The sequence below is a fragment of the Microtus pennsylvanicus genome, chromosome 12 (assembly GCF_037038515.1).
Source record: "Microtus pennsylvanicus isolate mMicPen1 chromosome 12, mMicPen1.hap1, whole genome shotgun sequence".
NCBI classification, from domain to species: Eukaryota; Metazoa; Chordata; class Mammalia; order Rodentia; family Cricetidae; genus Microtus; species Microtus pennsylvanicus.
The window spans coordinates 14,385,591-14,411,309 of record NC_134590.1 but is presented as its reverse complement, the minus strand read 5'-3'; the positions used below and the strand labels follow the sequence as shown (position 1 = coordinate 14,411,309).

The 25,719-nt window shown below is 39.1% G+C and overlaps 1 protein-coding gene across 3 annotated transcripts in view; it reads left to right on the top strand.

Moving 5' to 3' along the window:
- Positions 1 to 25,719, top strand: part of Mthfd2l (methylenetetrahydrofolate dehydrogenase (NADP+ dependent) 2 like) — a 90,024-nt gene that overhangs the window by 25,603 nt on the left and 38,702 nt on the right. For all 3 annotated transcript variants that reach the window (XM_075942771.1, XM_075942770.1, XM_075942772.1), the window contains exon 6: positions 11,385 to 11,477. In XM_075942771.1, coding sequence (XP_075798886.1) covers positions 11,385 to 11,477 — 93 coding nt within the window. The remainder of the gene's footprint in view (positions 1 to 11,384; positions 11,478 to 25,719) is intronic.

Genomic DNA, 25,719 nt, shown 5'->3' with positions numbered 1-25,719 from the left:
TGACCATCATGAGGTTATAGGGTATTCTTTTTTTTTTCAAATTTAACTTTTTCTAAATTCTTTGTGGTTTTCACATCATGCGGGTCCCACTCTCCTTTCCATCCATCCTCTACCCTTGCAACTGCCCTGACCCAGGGAAGAAAAGAAAAGAAAAGAAAAAAATCCTGCTGTGGAAGCTGCAGAGTGACATAGTGAGCCACACGGTCCTTTAGTCCGTACATTGTTACTTGTAAGTGTTCATTGCATTTGAGGTCTCTGGTTTTTTGCTTTATCATCAATACTAGGCCCTAATGGGGCTCCTATTTGATATCCTGTTATCCTGTGTCAAGGAGATCCTGGGCCTGCAGGACCTTCTGGTTGAGAGTTGTCCCTGAGGTCACTAGAGTAAGGCACCTGGTCCCGCCTGCAGCACAAGAAAGAGTAGCCCCTTGAGTAGGCAACACAGTAGAACTGCCCCTGGTGATTTAGGTGTGGGCAAGCCAACCCTGAGGACATACGAGCAGGAGAATCACCCCGCCCCTTGCTCACTACAGAGGGTGAACTAGCCAGGGCAGTACTGGAGAGTTCACCTGGTCTTGAGGATGAAGGAGAGCTGCGGACTGACCAACCCTGCCACCACCCAGATGCAGAGCTATGAGTTGGCCCATCCCACCATCCACCCCATCTAGGGTATATTTTTGACATTTTTATAAGTAGCAACAGAAGAAGCTTCTCTTTCTCCGAGAATGGAAACCCAATACTACTGGCTTTTAAGCCCAGTGACTTTGTCTAGCTTTCCCATAAGGGAGGAAGCCTGGGGAAAACCCTCTAACAATGCCTTTAAAAACATTTTTTTTCCATCATGATAGCAGAGAGCCCTCCTCCATCAAGGTACTATAACTATTACCTGTCAGAAGTAGAATTTAGAATCTAATTTTACTTCCCATTCATTTAGAGAAAGCTCCTCCTGCATACGTTCACTCTTAAGCAGCACATCTCACTAGAAGTGACCAATGAGGTGGCCATGACTTTGGTTACATGCTTTTTAACCGAAATGTGGTAGCATTGCTAAGAGTGCAGAAGACTTGGTCTCTTTCTTCCAAACTCAGTGCTCTTCATCTTCAGATTCACCATTGGAAGGCGCATTTTCTCCAAGCACTGGCCACATGGCACCTAACTGATGTGGGAGTCCCATCTGTATGCTGTGATTACCATTAATGAATAAAGAAGCTTCGGACTTATAGCAGGGCAGAACTTAGTAAGGTGGGGAAAACTAAGCTGAATGCTGGGAGAAAGGAGGTAGAGTTAGAGAGATGGCATGTAGCCCCGCCAGAGATAGATGCTGGATTTTTTCCCGGTAAGCTACAGCCTCATGGCGATACACAGATTAATAGAAATGGGTTAAATTAATATGCAAGACTTAGCCAATAAGAAGCTAGAGCTAATGGGCTAAGCAGTGATTTAATTAATACAATATCTGTGTGGTTATTTTGGGGCTAAGCAGCCAGGAACTAACTAGCAGCCTTCTTACTATATCCAACATTTATAGTCAACCTGACCGGCTAACTATGCTTCCTTTTCTCTTTCTTTGAGATGTCCTTTGATTGTTTGGTTTTGATTTTTTGAGAAAGGGTTTCTGTGTAGCCCTGGCTGTCCAGGAACTCACTCTGTAGACCAAGCTGGCCTCAAACTCAGAGATCCCTGCATCTGCCTCCTAAGTGCTGGGATTAAAGGAGAGCACCACGCTACCTGGCTTAAGTAAAAATCTAAGTAAGTTTTTGTTATCTAGCCCACGGTGTCAGTTAGGGTTACTATTGCTGTGATGAAATACCATGACCAAAAGCAAGTTGTAGAAAAAGGGTTTATTTGGTTTACTCTTCCACATTGTAGTTCTTTGTTGATGGAATCCAGAACATGAACTCAAATGGGATAGGAGCCTCGAGGCAGGAACTGATGCAGGAGCTATGGAGGGGTGCTGCTCATTGGTTTGCTCACCATGGCTTGCTCAACCTGCTTTCTTATAGAGCCCAGGACCACCAGCCCAGGGATGGCACCATCCACAATAAACTGAGCCCTCCTCCATCAATCACTAATTAAGAAAATGTCCTACAGACTAGTCTACAGCTCAGTCTTATGAAGAAGGATGCTAAAAAATAGAAATCCCACGCTAGCTCAGAATAGAGAATAATAAAAGGTTATTTATTTATGGGTAGACTCACAGCTCACAATCCTCTGCTCAAACAGGGAACAGCAACCGACCGGGAAAGAGGCCAGGTGTGCACTTTACATGGGCATATATACTATAAGAGGCCACGCCTAAGTGTGTGTGTGGGGGGGGTAACTTAAAAGCTCCTGGTGGTAGGAATTCCTACAGCAGTCTTATGGAGGCATTTTCTCAACTGAGGTTCCCTCCTTTCAGATAACTCTAGCTTGTGTCAAATTGACATAAAGTGAGCCAGCGTATGCTGAATCTTTTCATCGTGAGAACTGACTCAAACACGTGTTTTTACCACCTCCAGGAGGCAGTAGCCAGTCGGAGATGCTTGAGGCGCTGTAGGTGATGTGATGTGAGAGGCATGTGTGATTAAGCTCCGCTGAGTAGCAGGTGGGGCCAAGCTCCTTTGGGTTTCAAAGAGAGGAGCCAAATAGAAATGCCTAGGAGTGAAGGAGTTATGCAAATCTTCACACACAGGACTGGGAAACTCTTAGTCCTGTTGTCCTTGAGTGGAATAGGACACATATGGCCTCTGTTGAGGAGCCAAGGCCAAGCGGGGCAGGGGGGATGGCAGATGTTTTGTTTCTGCAAGTAGCAAATTCTTTGATACTTTGGGTTGATCTGGTTCTATCAATTTAGAAGTTTGAGTTTGGGTAGTTGATACATTAGAAGAAAGCTAATAATTATTCTTGTCTCACTTTCTCATTTGAATAAGAGGAGTAGTGTTTTACTGTCCATGTTGTTTAAATTTGGCTAGCTAGTATTTAGAAAACATTTAGTTGGGAAATTGGCACTCTTACTGGATAAAGGGGATTATTGCACATTAAACCTATTTGAATTATAAAGCAAGGCTGGGGAGTTGGCTCAGAGATAAGTAAACAACCTAAGTTTGATCCCTAGGGCCCACAGAGTGGAAGGTGAGAGCCAGTTTCTGAAAGTTGTCCTCTGACCGCCACATTAATGCCGTGGTGCATGCAAACCCTACCTGCTCTCCTACACAAAATAAATAAATGTAAACGTTAAAATGTCAAAAAAATTATAAAGCAAAATTAAAAGAAACTCTCTATCCTTTCTCACTTTCTCTTTTATTTATGACCTCCGAATACCACATATCAGCTCGATTGTCGGTACAAATCATCGTGTCTCTATGTACCTGTCCAAGTAGGCGCCCTACCTTCTCAGCCATGTTGTTACCTATTGCCCTTTCCCCATCTTACGCTAAGACTTCACAGGACAGCATGCCATTCCCAAGGCACTGTTCCTCATGCTCCTGGGAGTTCTATGTCCTGATCCTTTTGTCTGAACCCCTCTGCTCATTCCCAGAACCAATATCCTTTCATTTCTCGCTCCTCAGACATTGCTCTGTATGTCCTGCCATCCCAGTCCTTATTCTCTCTTCTCTCCCCTTCCTCCCTCATTATAAAAAGTAAATATGAACTTCTTTTGGGGGTGAAACAGTTTGAGATAAAGTCCCTTGAATAGTTCTGACTGGTCTGGAACTCCATAAATAACTTAAGCTGGCTTTAGACCTTGCAATGATTGTCCTGACTCAGTCTTTCAAGTTCTGGGATTACAAGTATGAGTCATAAGCCCAGACAAATGCAAACTTATTAATGACAATACTTTAAACTTTTTATTTGTAAAACTTATCATAAGGACTCATGGAAAATAATAGAATAACTCATTGAACAAATAAGTCTGTTAGATATTTTCATGTGCCAATCACTAGCACATTGTACAAAATAAGACAACAGATAGGAATTTGAAATATGAGCTTGTCATTTATTGAAAAGAAACTTTTATATGGAAGGAAGAAAGGAAGAGGGAGAAATGTAACTAAATGCTCCCCTAAGGACCAATTTTTCATATTTAAAATGATAGGCCCTTGTATAAAAGGATAATTTAAAACTCCTAAAACCTAAACAGAGAACTCTCAACAGAGGAATCTAAAATGGCTGAAAGACATTAAGGAAATGCTTAACATCCTTAGCCATCAGAGAAATGCAAATCAAAAGAGCTCTGAGATTCCATCTTACATCTGTAAGAATGGCCAAGATCGAAAACACTGATGACAACTTATACTGGAGAACATGTGGATGCAAGCTGGTAAAGCCCTTTTAGATATCAGTATGTTGATTTCTCAGAAAATTAGGAAACAACCTTCCTCAAGACCCAGCAGTACCACTTTTGGGTATATTTACCCAAAGAATACTCAACTGCACCACAAAGACATGTGCTCAACTATTCAAAGCAGCATTGATTGTCATAGCCAGAACCTGGAAACAACCTAAATGCTCGTCGACTGAAGAATGGATAGGAAAATGTACATTTACACAGCAGAAAAATATAATGACATTTTGAAATTTGCAGGCAAATGGACGGAGCTAGAAAACATCATATTGAGTGAGGTAACCCAGACCCAGAAAGACAATTATCATATGTAATCACTCATAAGTGGATTTTAAACATAAAGCTAAGAAAACCAGACCACAAATCACAATCCCAGAGAACCTAGACAACAAAGAGGACCCTAAGAGAGACATACATGGATCTAATCTACATGGGAAATAGAAAAAGACAAGATCTCCTGAGTAAATTGGGTGCATGGGGACCATGGGAGAGTGTTAGAGGGGAGGGGATAGGAAGGGAGGGGGAATAGAAAAATGTATAGCTCAATAACATCAATAAAAAAATAGTTTCCCAGTTCTAGCCCTCAAGAAAATGGAAACGAAAATCTAGGAGCTAGCACAAAACATCTATATTTTTATAAATCATGGAGGAATATTTGTGATTGAGCTTGAAAATGACTTCTCAAAACACAGAATTAGACTCATACTTAACATCTTTATCCATACCCATTCCCTAAGTCAGTGGTTCTCAATCTTCCTGGTTCTGTGACTTTTTAATACAGTTCCCATATTGTGGTGACCCCAACTATAAAATTATTTTTGTGCTACTTCATTACTGCAATTTTGCTACTGTTATGAGTCATGATGTAAATATCTGATCTGCAACCCCATGAAAGGGTCATTTGATTCTGTACTGACTGGTTTTGTGTGCCAACTTTATACAACCTAGTCATCTGAGAGGAAGGAGCCTCAGGTGAGGAAATGTTACCATGAGATCCAACTGTAAGGCATTTTGTCAATTAGTGATCAATGTGGGAGGGCCTAGCCCATGGTGGGTAATACCATCTCTGGGCTGCTGGTCCTGGGTTCTATAAGAAAGCAGGGTGAACAAACCTTCAGGAACAAGCCAGTGAGCAGCACCCCTCCACAGCCTCTGCATCAGCTCCTGCTTCCAGATTCTTACCCTGTTGACAGAGGTTTCTGTCATGCCCAGTCTCTCAGCCATTCAGTCCCAACAAAACACACAGACGTCTACATTAATCATAAACTGGTTGGCCTATTAGCTCAGGCTTTTTATTAACCCTTATAGCTTACGTTTGCCTATAATTCTTGTCTGTGTTGGCCATGTGGCTTGGTACCTTTTATCAGTGAGGCATTCTCATCTTTCTTCCTCTGTGTCTGGATGACGACTGCAGACTGAGTCTTTCCTCTTCCCAGAATCCTCCTGTTCTCGTTGCCCTGCCTATGCTTCATGCCTGGCTACTGGCCAACTTTACAGGGTACAAGATCGTTGTCCCACAGCACTACCCCGTTTGAGTTCTTGTCCTGACTTCCTTCAGTGACGAACAGTAATGTGGAATTATAAGCCAAACAAACCCTTTGCTCCCCAACTTTCTTTTTGGTCATGATGTTTCATCACAGCAATAGAAACCCTAACTAACACACTGTGAAAGGGGCCACTGCCCTCGATGATCCTTTGTAGTCCCATGACTTAAAATACTAGACTTTTGTATCCACTCAATAGTTTGACAGGCATGGCCCAGTAAACACTTCACACTTCTTTTATGGATCCTTACAACAAATTTTATTCCCATTATCTTACCCATAGCTTCGATCCCAAGTGTCTCCTGTGGGTACAGGTGGTAAAGATTTACTCCCTGGGCGGGGTTGGGAGTCCTCGGAGGAGGTGGAACTTAGTGGGAAGCCTTGGGTTGTTGGTTACATGTTCTCGAGGAAAATTGTGGTATTACTCTCTTCCTATTCTTTTGCTTCTGACTACAAGGTAAATGGATGGTTCCATGCTATCAAGGCTTCTGCTGTGATGTTCCACCACATACCCAAGGCAAGGAGGTCATCTGCTCAAGCATTGAAACTTCTAAACTTATGAGCCCAAACATTTTCTCTCAATCATTTGCTATCATAATGCAAAATGAATATACCACCTTAGTCAGTGGTACCATAAGTTCACCAGAAGCTCAGTCTAACCATGAGTTCACCAGAAGCTCAGTCTACCCTTGGCTTTTCTCTCACCTACAGAACATTTAATCCCCAGCAGTGTGTAAAATACTCCTAAGATGCCAGTGTCTCAACTAATGCATTCTAGTAAGACAACTGTTGCTGGCAATGTTAGAATGTCTAGGAACCAATTTCTCTGCATTTTACATAACTCATCTTCTCCACACCATCCCAGCTAAAATTACTCAGAAAGGTGGGTGCCAGGAATATTTCAGAGGCTCTCTTCAGTAGGAGTCAGAAGTCTAAACAACTTTGCTTTTAGCTTCTTTGGTTCATGTTTCTTTTGCTAACTTCATGAGGGCTACCAAATATCCTGCCAAGAGTCTCGCCATGGTTTAGTTATTATCATCATAATCACAAACACTGGTCAGTCAAATCTAAATATGTTTTTAGTATCTGCTATGGGCCTTTCTAACCGAACTTAGAGTAGCTAATTAATCTGATGTTACTAAAGAACTATAGTAATTTTTAAATGAAGATTGAAGTTTATGTTTTAGTTTGCATCAAACTTTGCAGATTGCTAGTGTGTGTGTGTGTGTGTGTGTTCATGTGTATACCTCTCACTGTGGTGTTAAATAGCTCCCAATTTCTTGCTGAATCATCAATACTAACAGAATGGGAAATTTTGACTCTGATTTCTTTTTTATTCTATTTTAGTTTTTGGTAGGGATTTGGGAGACTCTTTGAAATAAGAGAACACTGGGTTGGTCACCTAGGTATAAGGGGACCCTTCCAAATAGGAAACTGGACTAAAAAGTGACTGAATGCTTCCTAATTAGTTCTTTAGGGAAGATGTAAACACAAACACTGAACTAGTCGTGAGCAAAGCCTAAAGAAAAAAACAAGGGAAACTTGGGCTTTTATGGCAGGACCCAAGAATAACCTGCACCATTTGCTAAAATGAGACAGACCATAGACTGACAAGTTACCTCTGTTTCTCATTTTCAGAAACTTTTTGGCTAGTTTCTTTTGTGTTTTCTATAATAACTTTAAAATCAATTAGATGCTTCCCTCCAAAAGAAAAGTAGTTGGTAGTTGATCAGAGTTGTACTATTTTTGCAACAGATGTAGGAGAATGGTCATCATTATGGTGAGAGGTTTTGCCCGGGAACATGGTTATCCATCTACTCCCTCTAGTTTATGTCTTTTGGTATTATGTTAGGGAAATTTATATCACACTGATTTTACACCTTTCCTGCTCATGATTCCTTTTGATCTGCTATTACAATGAGGGCTTTGCCCAGTGCTTTCTAACATGCTGAGATATATATTATATATATATATGTATACATATATATCAGGTATTTATTTTTGCATTTTCATTTTTTCCTTGGATAATTTAATGAATTCTCTTTGTGTTTTAACAGTAAAATATTGCTATATGTATTTATCTAATGCATCTAATTTTATGTTCATTAATCTTTTCTACTATTGATTTTTTTCTTTATGTAACTTTTAGTAAGTTACATCAATGGTTGATTAATTTTTCTGGTTTCTGTCTTATTGCTATAGTAACTTAGATCTATGTATTATTCTTTAAGAATTGCTTTATATTTATTTGTAGGATTTAATATAAACTGCTTTTATTATAAAAGTTTCTAGAACTTCTACAGTATTGTTTTGTATTTCCTTTTTGATCGAATAATTATTTGAAATAGGATTTTTAAATGTTCAGTAGGAAGGTTATTTCATGTCTGATTTTTGTCAATAATAATATCTTACTAAGTTGTGATCAAGACTAATTATTTATGAATTATATAATTATCTGCTTTGGTATTAATGAAAATATGCTACCCAAAAAAATACCACTTGAAATTGTTGTCTGGCTACATAAGGCATACATATAATTTATTTTCAGAGTTTAATACATTGTAATCATATAATGTTATTTGTGTTTTCTGTATTTGACCTGTCGTGATCTGAAAAGGGCAGATCAAGCTCAGCAACTGCAGTATATTCCTATTTATCACGAGTTGCATTTCTCCATTACTTGTTACTTACCTGTTTATGTTCACTTGAATTCATTTTCTTTATGATGACAATTTTATTTTGTCTATTTATATTCATTTGTGTCACACCTTCTGTCCTCTTCCTCTCTTTTCTCTTTCCTTCTTTTTTTTCTTCCCTTTTAAAATAATTTTTGGGAGCAGGTTTTGGTATGTGTCCCAGGCCAGCCTTCTAGACTAAAACTCGTGTAGCCTAGGATAACCTCAACTTGGAAATCCATTCCTCTGTGACTCAAGCACTTGAATTACAGGCATTAAGCGTCAAACTTACCTTACCCCTTTGCCTTTGCTTTTTAGATATGATCTCTTTACGTAGTTCTGGATGTCCTGGAACTCGCCATGAGAAAGGTTGACCTCAATCTGGAGATCCTCCTGCCCCTTCCTCCCAAGTTCTGGGATGAAGACATGTGCCACCACGCCCAGACCACCTCTTTGCTTTCTCAGTGTACATCTTTGTTCTATTTATTATTGAATTGCTCCTTCAATTATCCTTTATAGGTCACTGGAAATTCTTTATTCATTTTTATGGTAAATACCTATGGTCAGGATTATCAACGTACTCTCTATTCTGTTTTCCTTTTACTTTTAAGCTTTTCTGTCCTGAATATTTAAGATTTTTATTATCTTAATAATTATAACAGAGCAGATTTAATTCTCTACTTTTGTGTAGTATCTATTAATATTATAAAAGAATTGGTAGAATGTTCTTGCTCCATTTCTGATTTCAGTTTTTGTTTCTTATCTGATATTAATCAATAAAACTCATCTTTCAGAATATTTATATTTTGAAATAGATGCCTGTGTTATTGGCTTATTAGCTTTTAGAACAACTTGTTGATACCCATTATTATGTATGAGTAACCAGAAGACTTGGCCTTCCCTTCCCATTCTCCCTTTGTGTGTTACATTCTTTCTACATTATCTAAGCAAATACCATTTATGTTTGTCAGTGTCTGAATCAGATTTTTGCTACTATAGCAGAATACCGCGGCCGGTAATCTGTGAAGAACAGAGGCCGTTGCTTTACAGCTGCAAAGAGTGAGCGTTACAGATGCTGCTGAAACTGTCTTTCATGAGGCGTCCGTCCACTCCCCTGGCAGCATTAACTACCAGGGCTCTTATCCATCAAATAAACACTACTGGTCCACCGGAGTATCGTTGCCATGGCAGTTAAACTTCAGTATGACTTAGAAGAGAGGAATCAAGCCGTGGAAGTCTGTCAGTCAGATCTCCACACGTTTCAAAGTCTTATTTCTGTAATAAAACATGTCACATCTCTCCATTCTGCAAATGGGTTTCTTATATCAGAACACATGTCTTAGCAAGTTCTTTTCATTTATAAACAATATTCTTCAAGGTCATGAATTTTCAATATCGTTTGCAAATCTTAATCTTAATTTGAGTGGCTTGTGGGAAAATTCTTGCATCCCAATTTTTTTACATGAGTCTTTCTGAGAATTTCTCTATTTGAGGCTGGGGGTGGTGGTGGTGGGTGAGGTTGATGTTTGTTTATAGGATTCTTTTTTTTTTCTATCTTTAAAATTCAGAATCATTACTAAAATGCCTCTCAGTATTGACCAGTATAGGTCAGTTTGGATGGATTCATGTCACTTCCTCCTGACTTTTGTTACTTTAAGATCCAATTAAAAATTATTATAATGTTTGTTCATAATGTTCAATTTCCACAACAAATCGTTGCCTTTTGATATATCGATAAATTAGTTAAAACATATTTTGATTTCATTTTTGTGTATTTCTTTCTTATTTCTGCCACATTTGAAGTATTTCCTTTAAAACTTTTCTTAAGGTAAAGTTTGCTGCAGCAGTGGATAAAAGCTCGAGTCATCATGACTGGACTAGGCTAGTCTTAGCCACCACTGGAGCCCTGGCCATTTCATCACCTCCCCATTACCCTAGACTTGTCCTTCCTGGGGATGTTTATTGATGCTTCACCAAATCCTTATTTATTACTCATCATTAAATGGATGGGTTTTTGAAAATCTGCTGCTTGCACGACACTCCTGCTGGGGGTTAGGGTGGAGGCACTGCCTGGCCTTCAGCTCCCCTGCAGTTCCCAGTGCCTCCGGCTGGGGCAACTCCTCTGTGTCACCACTCCCTAGACTGCTTCCCTCACTGCATTTGCCTCATTCTTCCTCCCAGGCCGTGTCCTAGCTTGAGATGACAGAGCTCCGTACATTCCTTCTTACTTTCTAAGCCATTCAAGTTTTCCCACCAAGGCTTTCTGCTCATTTCCAGTCCTCTTGACTTTTCCTAAACACAGCCACTACCTTGATGGGCTTTATCTTTCACTTGAAATGTCCTTTTCTTCCTTTTCCTGTCTGTTATGCTTGGGAACATTAGCAGATACTCTGCCTCCATTAGGAACCGCATCTTGACATCCCTTCTTGGCAGAATTAATAGCTCACCTATTTTTCTGCAATACATTACCACATTTTTGGAACATGTGTCTTGTTGCTGTCTGTATTTGTTTCCCTGTCATTAATACACCAGCCTGCAACCCTAATATCAGCGGAGAGCCAGTCAATACAAAATTTAAAATGTACAAAAATGTATATCCAAGGATGGGTGGCTTTTACTCTCATTTAGCCTTGTATGGTTGCCTGTGTATACAACTGAAAGGTAGACTTTCAACATTTTGCTTCATCTAGAACTTCTTTCTTTTTTCTTTCCAAAGTAATTTAATCATGTCAAAGCAACTTTCCTATTTATGAGTAGCAGCAAAAACTACCTCAGGTTTAAAACCTTTGTAGAAGTTTGGAAATTACAGTAGCCATTAATGGAGTCTCTTCTGCGTTGCAGGAGATGCCACGGTGACGATAGCTCACAGATACACTCCCAGAGAGCAACTGAAGGCCCATACTCAACTGGCAGACATTATCATAGTGGCTGCAGGTAAGTCCAGAGTGACTGTCATGTGGTGGAACGACATGGTTGAATCATTCCTGCCCTAATTTCTGGGGCACTGAAAGAACCTGTAGGAGACACACATGGGCAAGCCTATGACTGACGTCTGTGGACTGAATTTTGTCTCAATGCGGTCATCGTATTATTGGCCTATTGCACCTGTGTTAGCATCTGTCACACCATATGGGGAACACTAATGACCCTTGCAAAGATAGATGAAGCTCCGGAACAAATGTTTACTTTTCCAGTTGCTTGGGCAAACGTGACTGAGCAACATGGAAGAAACAGATCAATGCTGGTTGGTTACGTCATGTGGTTTAGGGAAGAAAGAAACTGAATTTGATCTTGAAAGTTGTGCTGGTGAAAATAGAATGTCTACGTGACAAAGGTGCAGCTCTGCCTACACCCAGGCTTGAGGCACAGGCTTCAGAGTCTGGACTCTAAAGGGAGGACCACAGGCTAGACCATGTCCCAGTGTGGGCGTCTGATGCGAGAATGGCGACATTTGTAGAAAGGTGGTGTGTGAAATTTGGTGCGACGAACTGAGGGTCTCTGGTTTGTATGAAAGAAGAAGATGAAAAAAATGTATTTTGTAAAGAATAAGGAAAAAGAAGAGTCAAACCCAAATTTATTATAACAGGGCCCCATAAAGCCATAATTCTTGATCTGGTGAGCTCCCTGTCACTGTAGTTATTCTGAATAAAAATTTTAAAAAGTGTTATAGATAAATATTTGATAATTTTGGGAATTAACTCTTGCCATATTTTGAATGACATAAGTATTTCATATTCTTTTTTTAAATTTTAACTTTGTTAAAATATTTTAACATCATATACAGTCATGCTGCATTAGGTTACTTTGTATTTTAGTAAAGAAAGAAAAATATGTGAAATATAGTGAATATGTATATGCTTATTATAACATGTTTACATTTATTAGTTTTAATCATAAGGTAAATTAAGCAACCTAAATGATATTTTAGATCCTAGGAAAGGCTAGAGTACAGAGTTCGTATGTGTGATTAATTTCCTTAGAAATACTGAGGGTCGACTCCATGTCTCTGACTTTATCAGACATGAATACTCTCAGAGAGTGAAGGGAAGATTGGATTTGACCACCAGTAATTGTACTCTTGTGCAGCAGATGTTTCAAATTGTAAGGATGTAATACTTAATAAAATGACAAAGTCTGCCCATTGTAGAGCTTATATTTTTGTGAGAAAAAGCAAAAAACAAAACAAAACAAAAATCCCTGTCAATCTAAAACAGTGTTGGATACAGATAAGGGCTTCTGAAAGAATATGTATGAGATACTATTTTAGATATTGATCCCTGAAAATAATTTTCAAGAACTGGACAGTGAGTAGAGTCTCATTCCTGGTCACTCATCTGTCCACTGGGTCCACTCTTCCTTCTTCTGCTTTCTTCCAGGGAGGCTGATGAGTGTGGACAGCCTGACCTGTATATTTTGGTCACTGGCTTCTGCCTAGATTTGGCACTGAAGGGAATCTGAAGGGAAGAGAAAGAAAGCTCAGGGCAGGCTATCTCTTCTCTCTTCTTCCTCCCTTCTGCTACTCTCTCCCATGCCTATGGCTCTGTGTCTACCTCTCTTCTCACAGATTTTGCTCTCACTGGGCTATAGTAGTATAGTATCCTCCACCTGTTCCTTCAGGAATGGGATTGCCCATGCTTTCCCAATGTCTAGCATCTCAGGCATTCAACAGCCCAAACACAGCTCTGTAAAAGTTGCCTTATCACATGATGGTCTGAGGTGAACTTCATGACCTATGTAAAGTGGAAGAAATATTTATGGAAACATCTGAGAGAAGAACATCCCAAGCTGCAAGAAAAGAAAAAGTTCTCACAGAGGGATGTATGGTCCAAAATGGAGATACTGGGGTACATGAAATACATAATATACACTAGTATATTATGAAGGATAGTGTCAGAAATACTGTGTGGAACATAGCCAAGGCCACCTCATATGAGATCTTAAAGCTGTGGACATTGGGAGAGCCAAGGATGGAGAAGGGAGCAGGAGAGAAGCTCAGGCTTCTGAAGCCTCCATAGACTGTTAAGAACTATTTCTAGAGATCCAAGAGCAGCAACAGAGAGAGATTATTATGATTTCATTTACGAGATCCAGCGTTTTTTTCAATTTCCTATTTTACTTGGCATACAGTGTTTATTTTTTTTTGCACCCCTTGTTGCACCCCTTGCCACATTTAAAGCTTGAATGATAGATAACCTCTATTGATTTCCTGTTTAGTTACATGCTACATGTATTTTCCAGGCTTTAAACTTCACAGGTATTTATAAAATATGAAGGGAGAGTGAAAAGTCCAAGTAAAATTAAATTTTATGAAAGAATAATGTCAGGTTAAATTAGCTTCAAATAAACTTAATTAAATTTCTTCTTTTGTGGGCATTTTTCTGAATATGGTAACTCAAGGGGCATTGATTTGTTCCTTGTAGAATAAAAATGGAAGTAATGTAGTAAGCTGCTAATTTAATTATGCCTGTGAGGTTAGATTCAGCTGCAGAGTTTTGAATAAGATTGAGCAAGATGTATTTAGAGGTGCATTGAACTTTTTCAGAGCACAGGCCATCATCCAGTGAAGCACTACTATAGCAGCAGTGCATCCTGGGAGATGAATAGTTTGCTGACATCTTAGAAACACTCATACCCACGTGTTAAGACTGAGAATGTGGTGAGCAGAGATTGGGAGTGGTCACCTTTCCCACAGGATCAATTTATATTTTGAAAGTGTTGTTTTTACAACTTTAAATCTTTGAAGAAAGAAATTGAAGAAGACACCAGAAAATGGAAAGATCTCCCATGCTCTTGGGTAGGCAGAATTTACATAGTAAAAATGTCAATCTTACCAAAAGTAATCTTCAGATTCAATGCAATGCCCATCAAAATCCCAGCAAAATTCTTCACAGACCTCAAAAGAGCAATACTCAGCTTTATATGAAAAAGCAAAAACCTTAGGATAGCCAAAACAACCTTGTACAATAAAGGAAATTCTGGAGGTATCACAATCCCTGAATTCAAACTCTACTACAGAGCTACAGTACTGAAAACAGCCTGGTATTGGCATAAAAACAGACAGAAGAGCCAATGGAACTGAATCAAAGACCCAGATATCAATCCACTCACCTACAAATACCTGATTTTTGACAAAGAAGCAAAAAATATCAAATGGAAGAAAGAAAGCATATTTAACAAATGGTGCTGGCATAACTGGATATCAACACGTAGAAGAATGAAAATATATTCATATCTATGCACAAAACTCAAGTCCAAATGGATCAAAGACTTCAAGGTAAAACCAACCCCACTGAACCTCATTGAAGAGAAAGTGGGAAGTACACTTGAACACATTGGCACAGGAGACCACTTCCTAAATATAACCCCAGTAGCACAGACACTGAGAGAAACAATTAATAAATGGGACCTCCTGAAACTGAGAAGCTTCTGGTAAAGCAAAGGACATGGTCAACAAGACAAAATGACAGCCTACAGAATGGGAAAAGATCTTCACCAAGCCCACATCGGACAGAGGACTGATTGCCAAAATATACAAAGAACTCAAGAAATTGATCATCAAAAGAACAAATAATCCAATAAAAAATAGAGTACAGACCTAAACAGAGAATTCTCATCAGAGAAATTTAAAATGACTGAGAGACATTAAGGAAATGCTCAACATCCTTAACCATCAGAGAAATGCAAATCAAAACAACTCTGAGATTCCATCTTACACCTGTAAGAACAGCCAAGAACAAACACACTGATGACAACTTATGCTGAAGAGAATATGGGGTAAAGGGAACACTCCTGCATTGCTGGTGGGAGTGCAAATTGGTACAGCCCCTTTGGATATCAGTATGGTGATTTCTCAGAAAATTAGGAAACAACCTTCCTCAAGACCCAGCAATACCACTTTTGAATATATACCCAAAGGTTGCTCAACCGTACCACAAGGACATGTGCTCAACTATGTGTTCATAGCAGCATTGTTTGTCATAGCCAGAACCTGGAAACAGCCTAAATGCCCCTCATCTGAAGAATGGATAAGGAAAATGCAGTACATTTACATAATTGTGTACTACACAGCAGAAAAAAAATAATGACATCTTGAAATTTGCAGGCAAATGTATGGAGTTAGAAAACATCATATTGAGTGAGATAACCCAGAACCAGAAAGACAAATTTCATATGTACTCACTCATAAGTGGCTTTTAGACATAAAGCAAAGAAAAACCAGCCCACAATTCACAATCCCAGAGAACATAGACAACAAGGGGAACCTAAGAGAGACATACATGGGTCTAATCTACATGGGAAGTAGAAAAAGACAAGATCTCCTGAGTAAATTGGGAGCATGGGGACCATGGGAGAGGGGAGAAAGAGAGGGGAGAAGGGAGGAGAGCAGAAAAAAAATATAGCTCAATAAAAACAATGAAAAAAGAGAAAGTGTTGTTTTTAATGTTAACGACTTATAAATAAGGAACCATGTTCCTCAAATTTTCCTTCTATTGATTACAATATTGAATGGGTATTTTCTTCTAGTGAAGAAACAGTCCTCAGCATGTATCTGTGCTTGTGTTTTGTCTTGTCATCATGACCAATGGCAAATCTCCTATGACATGTCTCTTGTTCCTGAATCATTGAATCATATCTTATGTCATCACAAGTCATGATGTCCAATACTGTCATCATCCTTGGGTTTCTCCCATGGGTTCCTTTTTAAATTCCTAGATCAGAATCGGGCTTAAGGTGTTACCAAAGATGGGGAAGGCAAATAAAGGGGGTAGAAAAAGAAAGAATAGAGCTTAACCAAGATTAACAAATAGGGGTCAGGTCATGGAAAGGCGCCGGGGTCATGTCTGGTTGGCTAGTTTCTTCACTACAGCCGTTTCCCCAGGAGGATCCTTTTACCACCAGAGGGCGCCAGTCCTGTTTTACATGTTGGTAGCCCAGCCATAGGCTACCATGGTGAGACAATATTTTGAAGGAAGAGGGTGAGAATGTATTTAGTCCTGGTCTTGTATTCTACCTGTTATGCCTCTCACTAGTTACAAAGACTCACTGAGTGCTGGAGGACAGCCCAACATGTAGCCCTGCAGTCATCCAGAAGAAATAAATGTTTAGTTATGGGAATTTCCTGGGACAACCATTGAGACTTTATGAGAGACAAATAAAGACTGTTTTTACATTTCCACTTTACTTATTAATAGTCATGAGGTGAATTTAAGGATAGAACAGGAAGATATTGGTAATTATAGTAATGACAGAAAGCAAGAATTGTACTAAAAAGAGTTCTCTATAACTACACAATAGTGATAAAATATTTCTAAAATGACCACACCAGGCACCCTGGGCGGGAAATCAGCAAATGCAATTAGCATTGGGTATTAAATAGGTAGAGAGTGACCTAATGGCAAAGGTAGCCAGAACAGGAGGGCTGGGTCACTGTCACAACTAGAGTGTCAGCATATATGGAAGCAGCCCCATCTGGAAGTCAGGACGAGCAGGGGGAGGAGCGTGGGATGTGTCAGAAAGACTGATAATCTTCGAGAGATGCCAGTGAAGAATTTGGTGATGAAATCTGGAAGCGGGCTTGCAGAAGAAGAGTAGAAGAAGTCTCTTTGTGACAATCCCAAGGCGTGAGTAATATTAGCTTATGTTTAAACTGACTTTGTCCCTCTAGGCTCCCGGGGTATTTATGCTATAGGTCTAACTGTATGTCACATAACTCTTGACCATATTCCCCCAGAGTGAGGTTTGGAATAAGTCAGAATTTCAAATTGGAAAATCAGATCTCGTTAAACTATGCATTTAGGAGGAAGAGGTTTCGATTCTATGGGAAGCTACCATCCTGAGTTCATGGCGGCGCTCGGTTTCTAGGGCATTGAATACTTTGTAGTTGTCTGAGGTCTTCTTTCTACATGGCAGGAACAGTCCTGGTTAGTATTATTTCTTCTTCCTTCTTCTCTTTTAAAGTTTGTTGGGTACATGCTTAGAATGGCGTTTGGCACAGGACTGAAAAGAAAGTTCAGTCAGTAAAGTATTTGCCTTATAGGCTCTGAGAGTTAAATTCACTACACAAAACCCATGTAATAGAATATGTATGCAATCTCGCTGCTGGGGAGAAGGAGATAACCAGGTCCCAGAGTGCTTGCTGCCCATTCAGCCTAGACAATATGGTGAATTTTAGGACAATAAAAGACCTTGTGTCACAAAGGAAAAGGTGGATGGTGCACAAGAAATGACACTGAAGTTCATCTGTTCTCCCTACTCAGGTACATAAAGGTGTCCCCCTCTCCACTCCTTCCCCCCCCCACTTCACCTCCCTCCCTCCACTCCACCTCCACACTCAAGATCTGATGCATAGCACCTGCCAAATGAAAGTGTGATGCATTGGTTTTGGGGTGATATCCAGAGCAAGGACTTCTTCACATTGGCTTAAATTTAGCTGATAGGCCTTAAGATTATAATTTTTATAGTATGAAATCTTTATTCTAGTTATTGGATGACTTATATAGTGTAGCATTATTTCGAGGAACTGCTAATACATCTAGGTTGCCATTGTATTATAAGTAATAGAGTCCCATGAATGAAATAAGTTGTTCATAATGTTAAGTCGTGAACAGCTGACTTGAGTACAAATGCTAGGGTTAAGTTAGTTGGAGGTTGAAGACCAAATAGGCTCTCACAGATGTCTAAAGTGTCCAGGGGCGAGGAGTAGCGGAGGGCAGAACAAAAATCAGTTTTGTCACCTTGAGAAGGGACTGCCGCCTAGAATAGGGCATGGATTATGAAATGACAGTCGCAGTCCCTGGGTTCTCTTCTACGTTGTGCTCCAAGGAAACTACGGGGTATGCTGAGTTTGTGAAATTCCTTGGAATAATCATTATTCAGACAGGACAGCAATATTTTATGGAACTTCCCAAAGTGCCTCCGCCCATCTGAGTAACTCAAACTGGCTTCAGTTCTGAGATGGGTACCGAGTCACAGGTGTGTTCACTTCTGGGTTTGGGTGTTGCGGTGCTGAAAATGACACCTTGTCCTCTAGCCTTTCCCTCCAGCGGGTGATGAACCGCCACGACACTGCCTCTAGCATATCCATTGTAACCCTTCTAATGACAAACACTGTCATATTAGAGAGGACAGATGGTGGTCATGGTACTGGCTTGGAATATGCATATACTTGGATAGCGTAAGATGACCAGTTGACTTCCTCTCAGCATTCCTTCATGAAATCAAATCTTAGGAAGATAGATTCCTTTTAAGCATCATCCTAAAATCTCTAAAAATTTTTCTCTGGTATACTTATCACTCCTTGGAGGAGGGTGAGTAATTTTCAAAATGCCTAAACACTGAAATCCCAAGGGCTGGGCATAGAGATAGTCAACTCAACGTCTCCGACTCACCCACCCTGGGAGCATAGAGTTCACATATTGACCACAGAGGTTTTGAACAATGTAATGATGCCACACTAAAACAGTCGTTCCCATGGCCTGGTCCTCCTTTCCTAATTTCCACCATAAACTCTGCTTCCCCAGTTGGAATTCCTTCCCTCCTTTAGCTCATATTTGTCGGCCTTCTTTAATGGTATAAAGGGATGTGCACAGGCCCTGGGAAGTGTGAAAGATTTAAATCATAACTCTACTGTGTATTGATTGGTAACTTTAACATGTCATCCAATCTCTCTGAAACCCACTGTCTCTCTTCATATTCAAACCTACAGTATATAGGACTCCATTCCCATAAGCATTTATTATTCTATAATATCCTGACCAGAATGAGGTAGAATCTCAGTGTACGTTTTGATATTTACTTTAGTAATGGACAAAGAGGTTAAACATATTTTATGTGTTTATTGATCATTGATTCTTCTTGAGAACTTTTGTTCAGTCCATTTGCCTATTTACTGATTGCCTCATTTTCTATTTGAGCGCTTGACTTTTGAAGTCTGTGCACATTTTAAGTATTAATCTCCTATTGTTGTAGGGAGTGTGGGGGCCCTTTGTTCCATCCCAGCCACCCAGCTAGCTTACACCCGAAATAACTACACAGAAACTGTATTAATTAAATCACTGCCTGGCCCATTATCTCTAGTCTCTTATTGGCTAACTCTCACATCTTGATTCAACCCATTTCTAATAATCTGTATGTCACCGTGAGGTTGTGACTTACCAAGAAAGATTCAGCATGTCTGACCTGGCAGCTCCATGGCGGTTCTCTCTGACTCTGCTTTCTTCCTCCCAGAATTCAGTTCTGTCTTCTTTGCCTACCTAAGTTCTGCCCTACCAGGCAAAGCAGTTTCTTTATTAATTAACCAAACAGAAGGCCCTCCTACACCATCCTATCAGATGAGTCCCTATCAAAGCTCACCCCATTGCTCCTTTCTCTGTACAGAAGCTCTTAAATTCAGTGTGATCCCATTCGTTATTTCTTGTTCCTGCTCCCGAGCCATTGGAGTCCTTTCACAAAGTTGGTGCCCGTGCCTCCACTTTGAATCCTTGGCAGCTTTTACCATAAACATAATTAAGACTGGTGATTTCCCTGGTACCATTGTCCATTAAAAGATGGAAGGGAATTGGTTTGATAGAAGATCTTCAGATATTTTTTTATTAGCAAATATACGTTGGGTTGGCCATGAGGTCTCCTCTATTACAGGCTTGTAGGGGTTACATTAAAAGACACAGTCTATGAGAAATTTGTTTTGTTTTGTTTTTACATTCTGCCTTCAGTTTCCCCTCCCTTCTTTCTTCCCATTTCCATCCTCCCACCTCCTCCCTTCTGCACCCCATCCACTCCTCCTCTGTTTTATGAGGAAAGTTTTAAACATTGTGATTAACATGAATTCTGTTTAGCAAGGTGAAAGGTAATCACACAGTTGTTTTGACCTTGTCCCAGAGGCCCTTTAGGATAAGGTAATTATAATATGCTCTTTGTTATGATGGACTTTCACACGAGGAAGAAGAACCTGGAACCTTTGTAAGAGAAGCAAAATCTGTATATAATACACAATTTAAAATATAAATATATTTCTATTTAGTAGTTTTATTGGACCATCTAACAACACCCCAAGGACACTCTTTGGATATCCTGGATAATTTGACAAGCCTGTGGATTTGATAACAGTACCTAGCAGCCTCCTTTAATTAGGAAGCATGGGTGGTAAGGGCATGAGAGGACACATTACATCTGTGAAAGGTATGCTTTCAGAATACAGCTTTTAGTTTTGGCCTCAGTATTTAAGAAGACAGGGCTGTTTCTCTCAGCTGTGGAAGAAACAGACAAAGCATTGTGGAAGAAATCTAATGTCTTATCCTGCATATAGAATAAATGATATAGGTATAGCTATAGATACATGGATATGGATGTTGATATTTTAGGAAGAGAATCATTCATCAGAAAAAGTTGTCCAAATAGCATTTCATATGGTGGAATATAATGTCTGAGGACTGTTGAAGGAACATACTGATCATTTTAATCTTCTTCATACTTTCCTTCTGGGTGTTTAAGAGCATGTAAATAGCCATAATTAATTTTTGGTTTTGCACTGTTAAGTCTAATTGGGGATCTAGACCTCGAGTGTTACTTGGTCTTGGGAGGTGTGTCTGACTCCTGGAGAATTTCTGTTACCAGTTGTCCATATGTGAGCACAAGTCAAAGGCCTTTCTTGGACTGACTCTGGCTTCCACTGGAAGTACTGAGGAAATCCTTTCTGTGTGTTGACTTTCCATTTTGTAGACTGGATGCTGGTTAGACTTCATTAAGCAAGGTCTCTATGGCCTCCTTGAACAAGAAATTGGGAATTTTCCACAGTTACAGACATTTCTAGAGATAGCCTACAGTTCCATGGGGCCTCATTGGCCTTGGAGGGCAATGAAGAAAACATTCTCTCTTTTAGTCCTTCTGGCCACATTAGAATAGCATCTAAGAATGGTCACTAAATTCCAGAAGATCAGTTACACCAGCTTGGTATTTTAACTACTGTATGTTATTTTAATATGAAGATATTTCTAAATGAACTTTGACTTGATATATATACAAACCTTTATATATATATATGTATAATAACTGTATGTTATTTTAATATGAAGATATTTCTAAATGAACTTTGATTTGATATATATATACAAACATTTATATATATGTATAATAACTGTATGTTATTTTAATATGAAGATATTTCAAAATGAACATATATATATATGTATATATATATATATATATATACAGGTTTGTAATTGTTGATTTTAGAATTTAGAAACTATTTTCATATATAAAATCCCTGTTTAACTCCCTATTTACCTTAAATAAAAAACTTACTTAGAACTTTATTGCTTATGTAAGTTTTATATTCCATTCTGGAAACATCCATATTAATCTTTATAAAGAAATTTTCCTCCTCCTCCTCCTCCTCCTCCTCCTCCTCCTCCTCCTCCTCCTCCTCCTCCTCCTCCTCCTCCTCCTCCTCTTTCTTCTTTGGCTTTTTGAGACAGGGTTTCCCTGGAACTAGCTCTTGTAGACCAGGCTGGCCTTGTACTCATGGAGACCCTCCTACCTCTGCCTCCCGAGTGCTGGGATTAAAGGCATACGCCATCACCGCCCGGTCAAATAAATCCTTCTTAACTAAAAAAATTTCATCTTTACAACATTTTAAGATTTCTTAATCTTATTAACAAATGAATTTACTATTTGTTATGAGAATTTGCTCCCTGGAGTGGGGGACTGAGGAAGGCTAAGCTCCATCTACCCCTTCTTCATTAGATTTCCCAAAGAAAAGTTTACTTTCATTTAAGTTCACCCTGGGTAACCCATGAGTTTATTGGAGTTAGTTTCTGAGAACTAGTAAAGTGTTACTCCTAGGGCTGTGGGTGACTCAGAAGCATTCACTGAACAGTATTCTCTCAGTTTGTATGAATAGTATAAATAAAATAAATAGAAAGTACTCTCTCCTTTTTTTCCTATTTGTTGATGTAAACTTGACTAAGATGACCTGCTAATTTCCGCTTTTGTGAGTATTATCATTTGACTGTCCCTGCTGTGATTATTTCAGGCCAACACATCTGAAGATATATTTTAGAAGTTAGACATTGCTTACCTTAGAAGATAACACAAAAGCCATGTCTTGGAACTTGAAAGACAAACTTGTTCATTTGGTTGTTTCTTTAAAGAGACTGTAAAAGTGTACATGAAATCCTTAAAATGTTTTTTCTTATGTACACATCCACTTATATATAAACCTATTTGAAAGCATAGATATAAGTCATTTTTACCTAAAGGAGGGGTAGTTGTCTAACAGGAGAAACTGTCTGGATTAGGATAATTATCATTGTGGTTTGAGTGAGTATGCCCCCAGCAGCTCATTCTATTGGAATGCTTATTCACTAGTTGATAAACTGTTTGGAAAGGATTAGAAGTATGAGGAGGTGTGGTCTTTGTTCAAAGAGGTATGTCCCTGGAGTAGACTTTGAGGTTTCAAAAGCCCACGCCAGGCCCAGTGTCTCTCCCAGTCTGATGTCTGTGGATCAGTATATATGGCTCAGTCCTGTTCCAGCACTGTGTCTGTCTGCTTTCCACCATGATAATGATGGATTTACCCTCTGAAGCTGTAAGTCCCCAATTAAATGCTTGATAAGAGTTCACAGCAGTAGAACCAAGACATCATCTCTTAGAGTTAATTTATACACTCAAGTGAACAGGACCATGTGTAGAACCAGAATTGAGAGAAGGATCATTCATGGAGATGAAATTTTGAACAGAATTGTATTATTCTGTGTGTCTTGTTCTTAAAAGAAGATTTAAAAATTTTAAATTTAAAAAGTCATGTTAATTGTTCCAAGGAAAGATTCAGGACCATTAGCCATCTCTATTTATTTTATCTACGTGGTCACACTGATTAAATATATTTTTGTCTTATCATTTTTTTATTTTTAGTTTAAGCCTAATAAAATTGCACCAGGTTAACAACTTTAGTTTACATGAACATTTACTCACAAGTTAATTTGGCACTAAGTACATGATGGAAAAGTCATACCATAATCATGTGGACAGGCAATCTATATATACATAATCATACGTAAGATATATTTTAATAAGTCGATTCTGAATGTTACTGTTTGTTTGAATTGTGAATTTTTTAAAAAATAATCATCATTGTAAAAGGGGATCTTAAACATATTGTTAGACCAGGCAGAAACAAAAGCAGATGCACAAGTAAAGGGGTATTGGGGGGAAAGATCATTGTATTCCAGTTAGAGGGGAATGAAGACCACAGGAAAAACAGCAGGCATTGGGACACACAGAGCCCGCTGTAGCAGTTTCTCACAGACTGCAGCTTGTCTAGTCCATGAATTTTATCCTCTGAGTCTCTGTTGGAATATGTGAATCTCAGATCCCTTTGCTAGAATTCCACTGTTGGAGGCACATGGCCAGGGAAACTTTTAGGTCCCCTTTAGAAGCCAATAATTATGTCATGTAAAAGCTTTGCCAGAATTGAAACAAAACAAAACATTAAAATTACAAAATAAATACTTCAGAGCTCTGCTGTTTCTCCCACAGTTTACTATAAAAGGGGTGCATTGATTTCTAGAGGACTCCATAGGAACGTTAAGTCTTAAGGGTTTGGCCTTTTTGGTTTGTGCCATTAATCAAGATGTTGGTAAGTCACATGCCATTTGCCTTTTTCTTTTTTATCTTTAGCAAAGATAGGGACCAAGTTACATGATTGCTTCCATCTTGATGAGGTCAGCTAAGATGACAAAAAAAACATATTGTTGCTCAAGGTGTCTGGCCGTGTGGCTGTGTGGCTGGTCCCTAGTGTCCTCCTTTCCTCCTCCTTTTCTCACTTCCCACTTCTTAGGAGCCTAGACTTCTCCTATCAATTTTCTCTGCATGCCAGCCCTGCCTATCCTTTCTCCTGCCTAGCTATAGGCCATTCAACTCTTTATTAGACCAATCAGGTGTCTTAGGCAGACAAAGTAACAAATGCAACATAAGAATGCAACACTTCAGCCAGGCGGTGGTGGCGCACGCCTTTAATCCCAGCACTGGGGAGGCAGAGGCAGGCGGATCTCTGTGAGTTCGAGACCAGCCTGGTCTACAGAGCTAGTTCCAGGACAGGCTCCAAAACCACAGAGAAACCCTGTCTCGAAAAAACCAAAAAAAAAAAAAAAGAAGAAGAAGAAGAAGAAGAAGAAGAATGCAACACTTCTTTGCATCACTGAACAAATGTTCCACAGCTAAACAATTAGAACACATCCTAAACTCGTATTCCACAACAATGACTGAACATGGGAGCACTGCCTCTGAGAAAGTGCTCTGTGGATTTTCCTAGTCAATTGTGTATTTTCTATGATTTTTCCATGTCTTGTTACTGGTTTACAGCTCAGATGTCCATTCAACACTGGATGCAATCCACAACACACAGGACACCTCATGCTCGTGCACACTTCAACCTCAGCTAATGAATGGTTATCTTTGTATTTAAATGGGGGAGTCTGGGGAATCTTAAGATATTATCTGACAGAGTGGTGACTGAAGTCATTATATTTTTCCTGGCTTATCAGATGATTGAAAATATTTTTGATTATATCCTCTGAATACCATCTTTAGCTTTTATAGCTTCAATAAAACAACCCCAAAGAAGAGGCTTTAGTAGTTTTCTATCATACCTCTAATGGACTTACCTCTTTTCAATTTATTGATTTTCAGTAAAGATTACAACGTCTTGGTCTATTATATCACGCTTTAATTTGTAGTTGTGAAAATGCTATTTATAGTACTTATTTAGGGCATAAAATATGCCTTCATATAACATCAAATATAAACATATAATTTCACATAGGATAACGTTGTTCCCCTGCTTAAAGCTGCAAAGTCCTCATTATTAAATTAGGTTCTCTGATTCATTTTGAGATGATTTTTTTTTAAAAAAATATTATTATTGTGCGTATATGGTGTATATATCATGTGTATAATTCATGGTGCATATATAGAGATAAGAGGACAACTCTCTAGAGTCAAGTCTCTCCTTCCAAAGTAACAGGGGCTACAGGATCAAACTCAATTCCTTAGACTTGTGTACGACAACTGCCCAGCATTTTTACCCACTGAGCTACCTCACCCACCCCTGGGGTGATATATATATATATATATGTATATATATATATATATATCTCACAAGGATCTAGTTTCATTCTAT